General features: G+C 37.1%; 1 protein-coding gene and 1 long non-coding RNA gene across 6 annotated transcripts in view; one reads left to right on the forward strand and one right to left on the reverse strand.

The window, feature by feature from the left end:
- Nucleotides 1–17,771, forward strand: part of DGKH (diacylglycerol kinase eta) — a 215,747-nt gene that overhangs the window by 105,390 nt on the left and 92,586 nt on the right. For all 5 annotated transcript variants that reach the window (XM_036011323.1, XM_028526693.2, XM_036011326.1 and 2 more), the window contains exon 5: nt 17,418–17,522. In XM_036011323.1, coding sequence (XP_035867216.1) covers nt 17,418–17,522 — 105 coding nt within the window. The remainder of the gene's footprint in view (nt 1–17,417; nt 17,523–17,771) is intronic.
- On the reverse strand, nt 1,729–17,637 carry LOC118497349. The gene is made up of 3 exons (XR_004899875.1): nt 17,627–17,637; nt 4,779–4,784; nt 1,729–1,925 (listed from the first exon to the last, which is right to left on the reverse strand). It is a non-coding gene; the product is annotated as an uncharacterized LOC118497349 (long non-coding RNA).

Consider the following 17,771-nt stretch of genomic DNA (forward strand, 5'->3'; position numbering starts at 1 on the left):
TATGAAACTACCAAATGAATGGTAAAATTTTTAATGTGTCCATTAACTAATACTCATAGCTAATCTTCAGTGGAAGTTTATGTGGCAGATACATAAATAATTTCTGGAATCACTTTGATCCTTGTTATTATAATTAATGCTAAAAAATCCCTGTTTCCCATGTACAGTGTAATACTTTAAATACAATGCTATATGTGATTGTATATCTTGTAAATATTTTGCTATATAAGGTGCTTGGTTTGCAGAGACATAAATTAGTAAAATTAATCATCATTATTATTACTATTATTTTTACCAACATTTTTTATCCCCTTTCTCGCTTATCTCTAAAGAGTGCACAAGTGTAGGATTGAGATATAACTCTGTAGTAGCCTTGATTACTTTTTTTTGTTCATTTGCTTGTAGAGATAGAAGGAGGGAGAGATAGGGAGACAAACATCAATGTATGGTTGCCTCTCACACGGCCCTACAGGGGGACCTGGCCCACAACCCAGGCATGTGCCCTGACTGGGAATTGAACCAACAACCCTTTGGTTCACAGGGCAGCACTCAATCCACTTAGTCACACCAGCCAGGATCCCCGGTTACTTTTTAGGGGAGAAAAAGCAGCAGACACAGTGTTTTCTGCCTGTTCTTCTAGGATGATTTCAGTTTCCAAACATTAAGGAAATTGCATTGAATTATGCAGCTGATTTGTGTGCCCTGCCTTTCGTTTTTTAATTCTTTTTTGGTAGTTGTGAAATGTACTTACTTTACATTGTCAGTCTAAATATTAATTGAGGACTTCCAGTCAAGATGGCAGCATAGGTCAACATGGCTTGCCCCCTTGCATAGTATAAAAATTACAACTAAAATATAAAACAACCATCACTCAGAACCATCAGAAATCAAGTAAAAAGGAAGTCCAGCAACTATGGAATTAAAAAGAACTACATCTATCAAGGCTGATAGGAAAGGTGGAGACATGGAACAGGCTGGTCACACAACCATTAGTGATGGATAAAAATTTGGGAGGGATATCTCAGGAGTCAGGAGTTGCAGCCCCACACAAGGTCCCCCAGCCCAGGGTTCCATTGCGAGAAAGATAATCCCCACAACTTCTGGCTGCAAGAACCAGGTGGACTGAGTCAGTGGAAGAAACTTCTGGATTCCCAAGCAGTTCCCCTAAAAGAACCCACACTTGGACTTACTCTGACTCACTCCCTCTGAGCTCCAGAACCAAGGTAGCAGCCTGAAAGGCATCAGTGGCATATGGGACTGAACTGAAGTGTCTGACATTACATTGAGAGCTGGGGGACAGCTTTCTCCCCGATAGAAGGTGGGCAGAGGCCATTGTCCCTTTTCTGATCCTCCCGTTCCCCCCGCCCCCACACACACACAGCCACAAAACCCGCAGGCAGGTGCTATATCTGAGTCTCCATCAGCCTGACTAACACTGTTTGCCCCAACCTGGAAATCTCCTGAGATTCCTACCAACCAAACTTACAGACCCACCCTTGCTGTTAACAGTGGATTTTCCACATGAATGGTTGCTCTGGGCTCAGGCTTCACCAGTCCTCTCAAACAAACAACAGCTGACCTCAGTTCTCAGTGCCACATTCCTCCCCTTCATTTTGCTAAGGGGCCCCAGGCCTGGTACTGGTAGCATATAGCATAGGTTTACAGATCAACTTCAGCGGGAAACCTTCAAGCCCAGTACAAGAAGCAGCCATCTCAGACAACTTTATAGTTCATACAGGGTGGCCCCAGGCAGAACACAGGTGGTGGCTGACCTTGGCCTGTACCACCCAGGAAACCCCAGAGCCTGCACACCCAGTGGACAGCTACAGACCATGTCAGACATCACCACCTTGCCCCTATACAGTTTATCCTCCATGGAGGGTGGAAGTTGTTGGTCAGTGGTCACAGCCAGTCCTTGCAGCTGACTGGCCTGGATAGATCCCTCCCATTGACCTTGAAACAGCAATCAGGGCTCAACTACAAGAGGAAGTTGCACTTTACCCACACAAGGGGCATACCTCAGGTACCCAGTTTGGGTGACAGGGGAGGCAGTGCCACTGGACCCTATGGGACACCTACTACATTAGGCCACACTACCAAGTCACAGAGTCATGACAGCTCTACATAACATAGAAACAAACAGGGAGGCTGCCAAACAAGGAGACAAAGAAACATGGCCCAGATGAAAGAACAGATCAAAACTCCAGAAGAAGACCTAAACAAAATGGGGATAAGCAATCAAGCAGATGCAGAGTTTAAAACATGGTTATAAGGATGTGCAGGGATCTTAGTGAGGGCCTCAACAGCATAAAAAGGATCCAGAAGCAAAAGGTCAGAAGCAAAGGACACACTAATTGAAATAAAGAATAATTTACAGGGAAACAACAGTAGAGTAGATGAAGCTGAAAATCAAATCAATGATTTGGAACACAAAGAAGCAAAAAACAAGCAATCAGAACAACAGGAAGAAAAAAGAATTTAGAAAAAGGAGGAGAGTGTAACCAGCCTCTGCGACAACTTCAAGAGATCCAACATTCGTATCATAGGGGTGCCAGAAGGGGAAGAAGAGAAAGAACAAGAAATTGGTAATCTATTTGAAAAAAAAAAAACAATAAAAGAAAACATCCTTAACGTGGTGAAGGAAGTAGACATGCAAGTCCAGGAAGCACATAGAGTGCCAAACAAGATGAATGCAAAGAGGTTCACCCCAAGACACATCATAATTAAAATGCCAAGATTAAAAGCAGTGAGAGACAAGCAGTTCGTTTTATCTACAGGGGAGGCGTTCCCATAAGATTGTCAGCTAATTTTTCAAAAGAAACTTTTCAGGCAAGAAGGGATTGGCAGGAAATATCCAAAGTTGTGAAAAATAGGTACCTACAGCCAAGATTGCTCTACCCAGCCAAGCTATTATTTGGAATTGAGGGACAGATAAAGTGCTTCCCAGACAAGAAAAACTAAAGGAGTTCATCATCACCAAGCCATTATTATATGAACTGTTAAAGGGACTTATGTAAGCAAAAGAAGATTAAAACTATGAACAATAAAATGGCAAAAAATACATATCTATCAATAATTGATTCTAAAGAACAGACTAAGCAAGCAAGAACAGAGACCATGGATATGGAGATCATGGGTATGGAGAGTGTTTTGATGGTTGCCAGATGGGAGGGGTTTGGGGGGAGTGAGTGAGGAAGTGAGGGAATTAAGAAGTACAAATAAATAGTTACAGAATAGCCAATGTAAAGTACAGTATAGGAAATGGAGTACCCAAAGAACTTATATTCTTGACTCATGGACATGAACAATGGTGTGGGGATTGCCTGAGGGAGTGGGAGAGCTTTGTGGAGAGAGGCAACGGGGGAAAAATCAGGACTGCTGTAATAACAATTAAATATTTTTTTAAAATTAAAAACTATTAATTGATTAGGGGCTGCTCTTTAGGGTGCTGATTAGTTATTTTTAGTTTTTTTTTTCTTACCAAATTTCAATAAGTAAGTATATTTTTAATAATTAGGTACAGCTAGAGCTAAATGAAGTTATGGTTTAATTATTTTGAAAGTTTTTACAGTAAATATTATTTTGTTATTGCTAATCAAAACTTTCACTATCTTAATTCTTTTATTTTCTATTAAGAATTATTTTGATATCAGGTGATTCCTTAGAACTGCATATATCCAGTTGCAGTACAATGGATGTTGGTTTTTAGGCAGGTTCTATGGTCCACATGAAGGCAGCTGGCAAATAGGACTATTTGTCTGGAATAACAGAAAAAAGAGGTTGTGATTTGCAGTGGGAAGATTTAATGTGTGACTCCTACTTACTGAGTTTGCAGTTTTAAACAAATTAATTTCTTTTTACCTATCATGCGGGCCAAATATATGAAAGATTAAGTGAGATAGTGTATGTTACCATATTAACAGCAAAGCACTTTGAATTGTACAATGCACAGGATATACTGTATTTTGCCATGTACAATGTGCACCTTTTTGCCAAAATTTTTTAGGGAAAAATAAGGATGCATATTATACATGGCTAGTACCTAGAGTACCTTGTATTTGTTCTTGTGGTTTGTAATTATTTGTTACATAAAATTTCTTGTACCACAATAAATGCCAAAATTCCTTCATAATACAAAAAAGTATCTAATTATAAATAAATGAAAATTGAATTAAAATATTAAAAAGACAGTTTTTTCCCTAAAAGTTTGGGCCAAAAACTTGGGTGAGCATTATACACAGCAAAAATACAGTCATCATTCTGTTTATGAACATTAGAGCTTTCTAATTATCCTGTTTTTATGAACTCAAGTATCAGTTCCTTTGAAGAAAAATTGTATCCATGCATATTATTTGAAATTATGACCATAATAAGAACATAGATTACAAATGTAATTGATTTGCTAGTTCATTATTATAATCAGAAAAGTTATAATTATGTTTATTTTCTAGGTGTGGTAGGTTGAACACCCGGAAGATACTCATGTCCTAATCCCTGTAGCCTGTCAATGTGAGTTTGTATGGTAAAAGGGACTTTTTAGCTGTGATTATGTTAAGGATCTTGAGATGAAATTATCCTGGAATATCTGCAACAGGCCCAGTGTAATCACAGGGGTCCTTATAAGAGGCAGGCAAGAGGAATTGGAATCAGAGGAGCTGTGACTATGGGAGGAAGTTGGAGTGATTTGAGGAAGGGGCCATGAGCCAGGGAGTTCAGATGACCTTTAGAGGCTGCAAAATCAAGGAAATGGACTCTCCCCTAAAACCTCTAGAAGGAACACAGCCCTGTGGACACATTGATTTTTACCTTCTCACCATCACAACTGTAAAAGAACAATTTGTTATAACAGCAATAGGAAACTGCTACAATGAGGATTAGCTAAACATTAATAATTATAGTTTATTTCAATTCTAAGAGACATTTAATACTGTATTACGAGAATTTTTTTAGATTTTATTTATTTATTTTTAGAGAGAGGGGAAGGGAAGGAGAAAGAGAGGGAGAGAAACATCAATGTGTAGTTGCCCCTTGCACACCCCCAACTGTGGACCTGGCCCACAACCCAGCCATGTGCACTGACTGGGAATCCAACCAGCGACCTTCTGCTTTCCAGTCTGGTGCTCAATCCACTGAGCCACACCAACCAGGGCTGTATTAAGAGAGTTTAATGCTTTATTTAGTACTGACTTGAATCCAAACTTCATTCATCGTCAAAGAAACAGTGGTTTATTTTTATGCATGTAATTTTTATATGTGAATAATAGAATACCCCAACAAATAACACTGAAGGCCTTTCGTGTTGATTTCTGAGACCTTTGCTATGTTTCTAGGGAGAACAGGGCAAAAGAGCCCAACATACTGAGGGACTGTCTGTACCCCCATGGTTTCACTGTCTTTCTCCCCGTGGCTGTCTGGTGAATCCAGGGCTTTTGGGAAATAACAATCAGGACTATTGTTGCTCTGAAGCAAAGCTCTGAGACAGCATAGTCCCAGGAGGATATTAAGTAGACTGCTGTTTTTTTACATTTTTAGTAAATTCTAAGACTATAAATTATATAACATTGAATACAGTTGCTGATTTGAAAAGTGTTTGGATTCTGCTTTTATATCTTTATTTTGTGTTAAACAATAAACTTAATTTATTAGTATTAATATTCAATAATTTATCAAAATATTCAATAAAATTTCAATTTTAGCATAGTTTTTGATTTTTTATTTAAATAAAGGAAAATTTGCCAGTTAGAATGTGAAATCCTTTGGGAATACCGTTTACATATTTTCACATAGTATTCTGTGAAAATATCGGTACTAATAGCTATAAAATTTGTAGGGTTTTTTTTTGTCATGGAAACAGGTATCAGAATTCACATTTTACTTACTTTTGATATTGTAAAGCAATAAAAAAATCCAACATTAGGTTATACAGGGAAATCAAATTAACATGGAAAATGGCATTGTTCTAAAGTCATGATTCCTTTGCTGAAGAGGTTTTGTGATTTGCTGACCAAATTTTAAGCAGAGTCATTGAGGCTAAGATATCAGGAAGCAGATTTCCATAGCTTTCTTCAGCTCCATCCATCCCACCCCATCTCCACCAGTGATTGGAAGTTTTAATTCATTAGTTTCTGAAGACATTGTAGATCACTTGAGCAAGGGAACTACATTATTCATCTAATTTCAATTTGGTAGTTGAGAGGGATGTAAGAGATCAGAGACTTGGGTCTGCAAGGTGAGTTCAGGGGCAAGGGTTGTATAGGGTTGATATGAAGCTAAGACACCAGGACTCTGACCTTGTTAGATCCTTGAAGAAATTTGCTTGGGATTCACAAATGCTTGAGTACATTTTTGAGTAATATTTTAATTATGAAAAATTTCAGATAAAACCTAACTCAGGATAACTGTACTGGACCCCCACTTCCTGATTGCCAGGCTTATTGCAACACTTGCTTCATCTATTCTCTTTTCTTCCTGTTTTATCTTAAGTATTTTTTAAGCAGATATTTCTGATTCTCTTACTTGACCCCACATTCTTCAGTTGGCACCCCTAAAAATACTGTTTTCTAATCTTAACTCTGCCTCTCCTCTGTATTTGTTCTTAAACACAGCATGCGTATGCAGAAGCTTTGAAGGAAAAGCATTAACTGAGTTGACCATATTTACTCAATTCAATTTTACAGTGAAGAAATCATCTTTTTTTTAACTTGTTATAGCAATGCTGGTACTTTTTTGTTAACTCCTCATATAGGAAGTATATTAACTAATTGTGGACAGCTCATTTCACTTCTACATTTTTTTCCTCTTCAGTGTGTTGTAACACATCTTTACTTAATTTAAAGAGATGATGGGAGAAGCAATAAGATATATAGCCTTTGTGCCATAAGTTTGTAGTCAAGTATTTCTGTAGATAAGAAGACAGACATAACTCCTGGCAGAGATCTTCCATTCTCATCCACAGGTTTTTCATTCTGTAGTTCATTGTTTTCTCAGAATAATTATGTTACATATTTTCAAAGAGTTTCCATTAGAAATTTTTTTAGTATTTGCAGTTTTTTGTAGAAGTGTGTTGCAAATGAGTAATTTTTCATATCTGCTACACAGTTCTCACTTACGTCAATATATAGGTAATTACTTCATTTGTTTGAAATAAATATTATATGCAAATAATGTATATAACTTCTCCTTAGGTAGGAATATAAGCAACACTGGGGCAGACTTCCTTATGTTCCTGACTAATGCCTGCCTCTTTATTTTGAGAGACTGTGGGGATGTTTCGTACTTGCTAGCCTACATTACAGGAATGCATACTAAGATCAGTAAGTTGTGCTCAGCCAAAATGACTCATCAGTTAGAATGGTGATCAGCCAGCCCAAACCAAAAGTGTTGAATGATTTTCAAACATCGTTTTGGACTATCAGTAAGGGGTTATCTGTATGAAGGGTTGTTTGTGTATGAAGCTAAACATGGTTCTAAACAGATATTTGAGGAGATTTTTCCAAAAAATTTTGTTAAACACACATTTTTCCTTTATTTTATTGTTCTTTTCCATCACCATTTATCCTCCTATACCCTCTTCCACCTCCATCCATCCCATCCCCCAGGCCCCAGCAATCACCATATGGTTGTCCATGTCCGTGACTTCTTTGTCACTATTTATTTTTTGCTCAACCCCTCCATCCCTTTAGCCCCTAAGCAACCCCCCACCCAGATGTCAGACTGCTGTCGATAAGTCTGTCTCTATTTTGCTTGTTAGTTTTAGATCATTCCAAAGGGAGTACTACCAAGCAAAATGATTTAAGATCCTACTTACATGGTGCACTGTCTGAATAGCAGAATTCCTTTGTAAATTTAACCTGCAGATTAATATTGAGGTTCTTGCATATATGTGAATTACCTGTGAATCTCATCCTTACCACTAGTAGTCCATTATATCTTTGTAAGTTTTTTTTTCACATCATTTTAGATATTGTGCAATTTGTGCTTCAGGATTTTATTGAACAAGTTTTTTTGTGAGCCCTTAATGCATGTTCCACAATGTTTATAGCTGTAAAAATGAATGTTTATGGTGTTGCTGTTTTAAATTATAATATGTTGAAAATACCTTTGTTATTTTCTTTGAATTTGGTGCCAGAAGTACACTTGTGGCATTTTATTTTCTTAGTCTTCTGTTAAAATTCAAGCACCCTTGGGAGAAAATATACATGAAACCTTTATTATCTATTAACACTGTAGGGGGGAAAAAAGACATTTTAGGTCAGTAATTGCCATCTTAGAAAACACATGGAACTTGAGGCAACTGGATAAGAAAATAGGGGAATATCAACCCCAGAAAGTAAAGGAGTCTGTATAGGACTTGCAATCTCAGGTGCCTCCAGGGCCCACAGGGTAGTACATGTGTATGAAATGTCCAGCTGAAGAAAACAGGTTTAAACTGCTTTTACTGTGAGTGAGCAAAGTACCTGTCTAATACAATGGGCTTTAATTTTGTTGTTGTTGTTTTATAACACAGCACTTTAGGGTTCAAACATAATGTTCCAACAAAAAAAATCAGAGGTCATCATTTTGGGATTGCTGTTATATCATGTGGGGTGTTATAGGTGATAGGCTAGGTCAGATTGGTCCCACACAAAGGTGTACTATTAGAGGCAGGTGAGAACACTGGAGATTGAGAGCAGAAGGGTGCTGAAAAGGGAGATAGGGAGCCATAATGATTGCAGCACTTAAAAAAATTTTTTTGTTATTTTAAGTATATTTTATTGATTATGCTTTTACAGTTTTCCGATTTTGTTCTGCCTGTGCTCTGTACCTCCTCTTCCACCAGCATTCCTCCCTCTTAGTTCATGTTCATGGGTCATACATATAAGTTCTTTGGCTTCTCCATTTTCTATACTATTCTTAACCTCTCCGTGTCCATTTTGTACGTACCAGTTATGCTTCTTATTCCCTGTACCTTTTTTCCCATTCCCTCCCCCTCCCTGCTGATAACCCACCAAGTGATCTCCATTTCTGTGATTCCGTTCCTGCTCTATTTGGGTTTTTTGTTTGTGTGTTTGTTCATTTGTTTTTTAGGTTCAGTTGTTGATAGTTGTGAGTTTGCTATCATTTTACTCTTCCTAGTTTTGATAATTTTATTTTTCTTAGATAAGTCCCTTTAACATTTCCTATAATAAAGCCTTAGAGATGGTGAACTCCTTTAACTGACCTTATCTGGGAAGCACTTTATCTGTCCTTCCATTCTAAATGAGAGCTTTGCTGGATAGAGTAGTCTTGGATGTAGTTCCTTGCCTTTCATGATTTGGAATACTTCTTTCCAGTTCCTTCTTGCGTCCAAGGTTTGTTTTGAGAAATCAGCTGCTAGGGCACTCCTTTTAGGTAACTGTCTCCTTTTCTCTTGCTGCTTTTAAGATTCTCTCCTCTTTAATCCTGGGTAATATAATTATGATGTGCCTTGGGTCCAACTTCTTGGGGATTCTCTGAGCTTTCTGGGCTTATGTGTTTATTTCCTTCGTCAGATTGTGGAAGTTCTCCTTCATTATTTTTTCAAATAAGTTTTCAATTTCTTGCCCTTCCTCTTCTCCTTCCATCATCTCCATGATTCAGATGTCGGAACATTTAAAATTGTCCTGGAGGTTCCTAAGCCTCTCCTCATTTTTTTTTTTTTTGAATTCTTGTTTCTTTTTCTGTTCTGCTTGAAAGTTTATTTCTTTCTTCTGTTCCATATCATTGATTTGAGTCACAGTTTACTTCTCTTCACTGTTGGCTCCCTGTATATTTTTCTTTATTTCACTTTGTATAGCCTTCACCTCCTACCCTATTTTGTGACCATACTCAACCAGTGCTGTGAACACACTGATTATTAATGTTTTGAACTCTGCATCTGATGATAGGTTGGCTATCTCTTCATCACATAGTTCTGTTTTGGGAGTTTTGATCTGTTCTTTCATTTGAGCCATATTTCTTTGTTTCTGCTCACCTGTTATTGTAAGGGCCTTAGGTTATTCACCAGTACAGGACAACCTACCTCCCTGTGTTGTGGTGTTGTATGTGAGGAGGCATCAGAGAGGGAACAATGCCGCTTGCTTGTCTCTCTGCCTGCTTTCTGCCTGCTTCCATTCACTTCCTTCACTACCCCCAGGCAAACTGAGTCCTTTTGGTGCTGATTTCTAGGTGGGTAGGTTTGTGTACATTCTAGGACTTTGTGGGTCTCTCCAACAAACTCTCCTTTGAGGTTGGGAATTTCTTCGCTGCCACAACCCCCACAGGTTTTTACAGCCATGGGTTTGAGACTTCAGTTTCCCACACTGGAACCCTGGGTTGCCGGTTCTGTCTTGCTCCCTATTTGCTGCTCCCGGCTTCTCCGCATGTGAATGTGGGACCACCCAGTGCACTACAGCACTTCCTTTACATTAGTTAGATGAGATCCTGATTTTACTAGTGGGAAAGTTGGATGCTGCTACCTTCGTGGTTGATAAACAAGGGTATGTATCAGAGTCACCTATGTATCTTTACCAAACTATAGATAACATTTGAAATAATCCACTCCTTCATTGCATGCAAGTGAGATTTCAATTCACTAAGTCTGGTATGGAGGATGGTTGGATGTTTTGGGAAAAAAAAACCAGAAACAAAAACAAAAAAACTCGGGGCTGAATTCACATGCAGCACATAGTTAAGGACCTGCACTCTTGGCGGGGTAGAGGTCTCCAGCTTAGTCTTTGAAATATGGGTGTAAGTATCTTTGCCCTCAAAATAGTCATATAAGATGCCTGACTATATTTGGCACATTTACATTGTCAAAGTGATTTATTTCATACCGTAAAGGAAGAATGAAAAAAAAGCAACATACATAATTTAAGAGCTGGATATAGATTTTATGAGGAAGGATTGAAGAGGTATATTAAGACTAAGCAGTTGGCAGTCATAGTTATAGCAAACATAATATTAAAAAGACATTATACCTAATTCAGTTTTTCACAAAAGTCAAGTTGTAGCTTCTTAGTTATAATAAATATAGACAATAAAAGTTATTATAGCACAACTAAACTTTCTATTTGTTCTGCTTTCCAAGAAAGGCTGGCTCACTGCATGTGAATTTCTATTTCACTCATGGCAGTTCAGGATTAATCACTAAAGATTAAACAATAATTACTGCAGTAGGGCTAGTGCAATCACTTTGTTGCAAAGAACTTTAGAATTGGAATAAAAATTGCCTAACAAAAAAGTTGTTGGACATTTAAAATTACCAGAGAGGTTGCAGAGTTTTCTTCATTGCAGAATCAAAAAATATTAGTTAAAATGAGCAACCATTTATCTTGTATAGTTTAAGCATTATATCTACTGGCATCTGATGCTCTTAACCTTAACAAGCCTTTTACCATCTCACATTCCTGTCTTGGGGAATGTTAGATACAGTGCAATTAAGGGGGCACATTTTTTCCTAATTTGTTTGTTGATGTTTTCTTAATATCTTGTTAAGGAGGTAATTACCATTATTTCTGTTTTGGTTGTTTGCTAGTCAGTCACTATTCTGTTGGTAAAATGCCTTTATTTCTGACTTAAGCTGTGTTATTTTTGTGTGTGTGTGTGGACCACACACACACAAAAATATGTTCATTACAGAAGAAATTATAAACATATATGCTCTGTTTTAGTCAGTGCTAAGAAGAATTGTGATGCTAATAACATAGTTGCGAGCTTTGGCTTTGTAACAGACACTGTTGAATTCTTTACTTGGGTTATGTTACTAATTTGCACCACTGTACAGAGCAGAGAATTGCTCTGTCCCCACTTAGCAGAGGTGAGGCCAAACTTCAGAGAGTCCAAAAAACAGGTCCACAGCCACACAGATAAGAAAGGGGGTACCATTGGTATTTAGTCTGGTCAGTCTGACTTCAGACTTCAGGCTCTGAATCACTGCTGTTACATTACTGGTTTCCAGTTGGGAATCTACAGATTAGCAAATTCCCTGTAATTCACTTCTGCAGAAACTTCCCTCATTTCTCAAGTTCTAACAGTGTTATTGGGAAAAATAAAGTGTCTTTAGAGCACTGATTATCGAACTTGGCTGCATTTTAGAGTCACTTGGCAGTTAAAAACAACAAAAACAATAACAGCTGGTAGCTGTGTCCCACCACCATATGTCCTGAGTTAATCATGTAGAGTGTGGCCTGAACAGTGGGATTTTAAAAAATCTCCCAGATGATTTCAATGTACAGTAGAGTTTGAGATCTCCTGTTTTGGAGCAACACAAAATTTTAGATTCTAAGTTTCTATTCTTCTGTAAGTAAAAAAAAAGTAACATTTTATTATAGAAGTACTACATATTTACTTTAAAAACTACAAAAACAAACCAATACAAATGTACATTTAAAATGATCTGTAATTCCTTCCCTCAGCAACCAGCATAGGATTTTGCTATGTATTTTTTTCTCCTGGGCATGTTTGTATATTTAAAGTCTTTTTAAAATATATTTTATTGTTTATACCATTACAGTTGTCCCACTTTTCCCCCCTTCATCCCTTCCACCCAGCCTACCACCCACTTCCATAATCAGTCACCCAAACATTGTCCATGTCCCTGCATCCTTCATGTATGATCTTTGACTAATCCCTTTACCTTCCTTCAAACAGTTCCCACCTTCCCACTCCCTTTTTATAGCTGTCTGTTTCTACCATGATTCTATACCTCTGGTTCTCTTTTGCTCATTAATTTATTTTGTTCATTAGATTCCTCTTATAAGTGAGATCACATGGCATTTGTCTTTTACTGACTGGCTTATTTCTCTTGGCATAATAGTCTCCAGTTCCATACATGCAGTTGCAAAAGGTAGGACTTCTTTCTTTCTGTGGCATAATATTCCATTGTTTAAATGTACCACAGATTATTATATCCACTCATCTACTGATGGGCACTTCAGCTGTTTCCAAATATTAGCTATTGTAAGTAGCTCTACAGTGAACATGGGGGTGCATAATTTGAATTGGTGTTTTGGGGTTCTTCGGGTACATTCCCAGAAGTGGAATTGCTGGGTCGAAAGGCAGTTTCACTTTTGTTTTTTTTGTTTTTTTGTTTTTTTGTTTTTTTTGAGGAAATTCTATACTCTTTTCCTCAGTGGCTGCATTTCTATCAGCAATGCACTAGGGTTCTCTTTTCTCCACACCCTCACCAGCTAACGTATTATCGATTTTTTAACGAAAGCCATTCTGACAGGTGTGAGGTGGTATCTCATTATGGTTCAAATTTACAGCTCTCTTGGATAGTGATGTTGAGCATTTTTCCATATGTCTGTGGGCCCTCTGTATGTCCTCCTTAGAGAAATGTCTGTTTGGGTCCTTTGCCCATTTTTTACCTGGATTATTTGTCTTCCTGGTGTTTAGTTGTATTAAGTTCTTCATGTATTTTGGAGATTAAACCCTTGTCCATTGGCAAATACGTTCTTCCATGTAGTTGGTTCCCTTTTCATTTTGAAGATGGTTTCTTTAATATTACCCAAAGCAATCTATAGATTTCAGTGTAATTCCTATTAAGAAACCAATGGCATATTTCACAGATCTAGAACAAACATTCCAAAAATTTATGTGGAACCAAAAACAACCCAGAATAGCCTCAGCAATCTTGAGAAAGAAGAACAAAGTGGAGGGATCACAATACCTGATATCAAACTATACTACAAGCCCACTGTAATCAAAACAGTCTGGTAATGGCATAAGAACAGATACATAGATCCATGGAACAGAATAGAGAGCCCAGAATTAAACCCAGCTCTTTATGGTCAGTTAATATTTGACAAAGGAGGTAAGAGTATACAATGGAGTAAAGATAGTCCCCTCAGTACATGGTGTTGGGTGAAATGGACTGGAACATGCAAAAAAAATGGAACCATACACCAGAATAAATTCAAAATGGATAAAATACTTAAATATAAGTCATGATACCATAAAAATCCTAGAGGAAAGCACAGGTAGTAAAATTTTGAATGTCTTGCATAGCAATATTTTTACTGATATTTCTCCTAGGGCAAAGAAGATAAAGGGAAATATAAACAAATGGGACTACATGAAATTAAAAAGCTTCCGTATTTAAAGTCTTAATGTAATGCTATGCTGCTGTTCTATAAAATTTTATGTATTTAGTGCCATATTGCCTGTATCTCTCATATAGTCACATGCTTTACCAGACTGAGAAATACTTGATTATGCACATATAGTAGTATTTTTGGTTAACTCTTACAGGCCTGTAACTCTCAAAGCAGAGTAATATCCCTATTAATGGAGAGTTTGTATGTTATTTGAGGTAGCATTTAGGAGACAAACTGATTAGATGTCTCTCTCTTGTACTCCTACTTGTATAGCTCTTTTTCAGACAAGTAAATCTTGGTTTGCTTCCTTCTCTTCCTTCTAGATTATTAAGGCAAAGACCATATGGTTCAAACCCCCCTGGGTTCTGGCATGCAATACGTGCTCAGTAAATGCTGGGATGCATGACCATACAGATAGATATGTTCTGGGATCTGAGGTGGGACTGGTGGTTAAATTTTGAAAAAACTAATTAATGAAGTAAATTCAGATGTACCTGAAAAAATTATTTGGGAATGGCGGAATAATAGGAAGAGAGAATAAGAGTGGGGTTGAGATGAGGACAGGGGCTAAGGGGCACTTTAAGAGAGGTAAGCTGTAGGTTCCTCAAGAAATGTAGAAAGTCCCCTAATTCCAGAAACATCCTGGCCTTGGTCCCCAGCAGGCTCAGACAGTCTTCCCTGGAAATAACTCCCTCCCCTCATCTCCTTATCCTTCCATCTCTCTCTCCCACTCATTCATCAGAATAAAAAGGCTCAGTCAGATGTACTTTCAGAGTAAGAAAGTTACTTACTCTGTAAGTAAGATGTACTTTACTTAAAAAAATAACTTCAGAGTTTGCTTCTCCCCAGATGTTTTCCTGATAAGAATTTGAATGAGAAAACACTGTAGTGTAATGGGGTTCACTTAGGATACAAGCAGTGCCTGTCAGTTAACAACTGTAATTCCTTTGCCTACCAAGGTTGGAGATGGGGAATAATTTAAATAAAAGGTAGGAAGAGGACTCAGAGCATTGAAGGCTAGTGAGGGATGACCTTAGAAAGGAAAAGGCCCACCTGGGAAATGTTCCAGGCTTCCTGGGCAGCCTGTCTTCGGGTAGGACCAGGCAGCTTGGGACTGCTCACTGCCGTATTTTTCGTGGAGCAGCCGCAAAAGCCAGACTCCTCTGCATTGCATGATTTATGAAACATTTTCTTTTTCATACCTACTTCTTTTAATGTAACTTTATAATCAGTGGATTTCTTAAGTCAAAATTATTTCTAATTTCTTTTGGCTCTTAAAAACGTAATATTTTTTACATGCGTTAAATCTTTACTTGCTTATGATCATTCGTTTTAAATGAATTTTTATTAAAAAAGATAGATTTCTGATGTTTTGTGTCATCAGTGTATAAGATACATGCATGATTCTTATTACTGAAATCCTTTAGAATTGAGACATTATGTAGTTCCAGAAATGACACGAATAATGAGAAGCTATTTGTCCTTCTTTCTCCCTTTTTATTGAATTCATGATAACTTTGAAAGAATATAAAGGCATTAAAGATAGTTAAAATCTCAGACATCCTGCTTTACTTAGAATTAAAACAAAACTAAAGAATAAGATATCAAGCCTGGTTTATTTATCTGAGTAACATTTATCTCACTATAACATCAGAATGAAAGATAGGGAGTCTTTATAGTTATATTATATATATTGCTAAATAAATAAGACACCTGAGGTGATATTTTGGGGGGTAAATATCAGATGTATTCAGCCCAGTGACCGTTGAGATATCAAGCATGTCGTGCCAGTTGTCAGAGCCAGGAGTATATTATGATCTAATGGCATCATTGCTCTGCTGCTTTTGGTGAGCTGACTCAAGAAAAAAAAAAAACAAAAAACATTTGAAGCAATAAAGTATCCATTTGGCTCCTAAGTAATGAGGGAGGCAGTGCTCTTTGCATTAACTATTTATTGAAGAAGAGAAGTGACCAACTGCTAATAAGCTTTATCCAAAGAGGGTACTGTAAAACAGAAGAAAATGCAAAGGGGAAGTTCTGCTCAGTTTTGTAGGCAGTTACCCCAAACCCAAAGCTGCGATTGGTGTTCTTCTTCCATGTGACTCTGGCCAGCTGTATGTAAGTGAGAGTGCCTGTCAGATGTGTTTAAGGCCTCTGGTTTAGGGAAGGATGTTGTAGCCTGAGGTAATGACGAATGAGAGGAGGCTGTGACTGGTGAGTAGCTAAGATTGGGTAGATTTCTGTAGTTTTGAGTAATGGACTTTTTTTCTAAGATGAACAGTAGTAACTGAGGCTTGCTAGTTTAAATAAGACTATGGAAGGGTTCCAGACTTTGGAAGGGTTCCTTTTTTTAAATAAGATTATTAGTGCTTTTTCATTGCTTGGGAAATCTGTAATGCAATATGTAGATTATCACTTGATCAAATAAATGCCTTTTAATCTGAGAAGATTTATTTGATATATAAATGTGTAATTTATTATTTGGGAATAGTTTCTGGGTAGGAATGTAACATTTTGCTCCTTTTCTACAAGTAAATAAATAGTTTCTTATTGCAGCAAATGCTTAGGGTTTATCAATTTCAGGATTACAGCCAGAATATTTTCACACATAAGTGGGAGCTCTTTCAAGTCATTTCAGAATCCTACTTTAAATCACTTTTGGTGCTATAACAGCATGAAGTTTCCATTTCATTTGCATTAAGATTCTTAATTAATTTGCCTTCTTTAATGATATGAAAACAGATGAAAGTCACATTTTTTTCCCTTAAAGCCAGCTACAGGACTTTTATACTAATTCTTCCCTGCTCTCACTAAAAATAGTGGAGTTCTACACAATGGGGAAAAAATCCTTCATATAAATCATATTAAAATAGGCAATTTAATAACAATGTTCTTGATGTTATATAAGCCAATTATAAAATCATATACTGGATTCCTTTGATTTTCAGTTTTTATAATAATTCCACATTGATAGCTATGCATTAATTCTAAGCTTACCATAAATTATTTTGAAATATATTTAGAATTGATTTTTAAGATATATTTTATGAAATAAGAATACACTGCTTATTTGCGTTCATAGCCTTTGGTAAAGGGCTAAAAAGCCTGGTAAGTACGTAGCAATGAGATCAAAGTTAAGAAAACTTTCCTTTGAATTTTCTTTCCTAGACCACATTACATCATACTCATAGAATTAAACTCAGTTGCTTTACAGACTCTTACTTTATTCATCAAGGAAGTAAGGACTCAGATTAGAAATGGAATACCTTATAAGATATTAGGTTTTGCATTAACCTCTCTGGTTGGTTATTAATAATCATTAGGTTGAATTATCCCTTTCAGATAATCACTCCATTCAGAAGACTAATGCTGTGCGCTGAGAACAGGAAGGAGATGGAGGATTGGATCAGCTCTCTGAAGTCTGTACAGACCAGAGAACCCTACGAGGTAGAGTTGCATCTCTTCTGTCATCTCATGTTCTTAGAGAATGGTTACTGAAGAGCTGATGCTGTTTGCTGCAAAAATAAGTATGTGTAGATTCATTCAGTAACTTGGTTAAAGCTGATATTGCATTAGTTTTACTTACAGTGTTATTAAAAATGTGGATTTGAAATTATAATCATAACTATATACATTCCAAATATTCAGTGTCTGTAGTCTTGTTCTCTTGTTTGGCAGATCTGTGCTAACGTCTCA

Source organism: Phyllostomus discolor, chromosome 11, assembly GCF_004126475.2.
Source record: "Phyllostomus discolor isolate MPI-MPIP mPhyDis1 chromosome 11, mPhyDis1.pri.v3, whole genome shotgun sequence".
NCBI classification, from domain to species: domain Eukaryota; kingdom Metazoa; phylum Chordata; class Mammalia; order Chiroptera; family Phyllostomidae; genus Phyllostomus; species Phyllostomus discolor.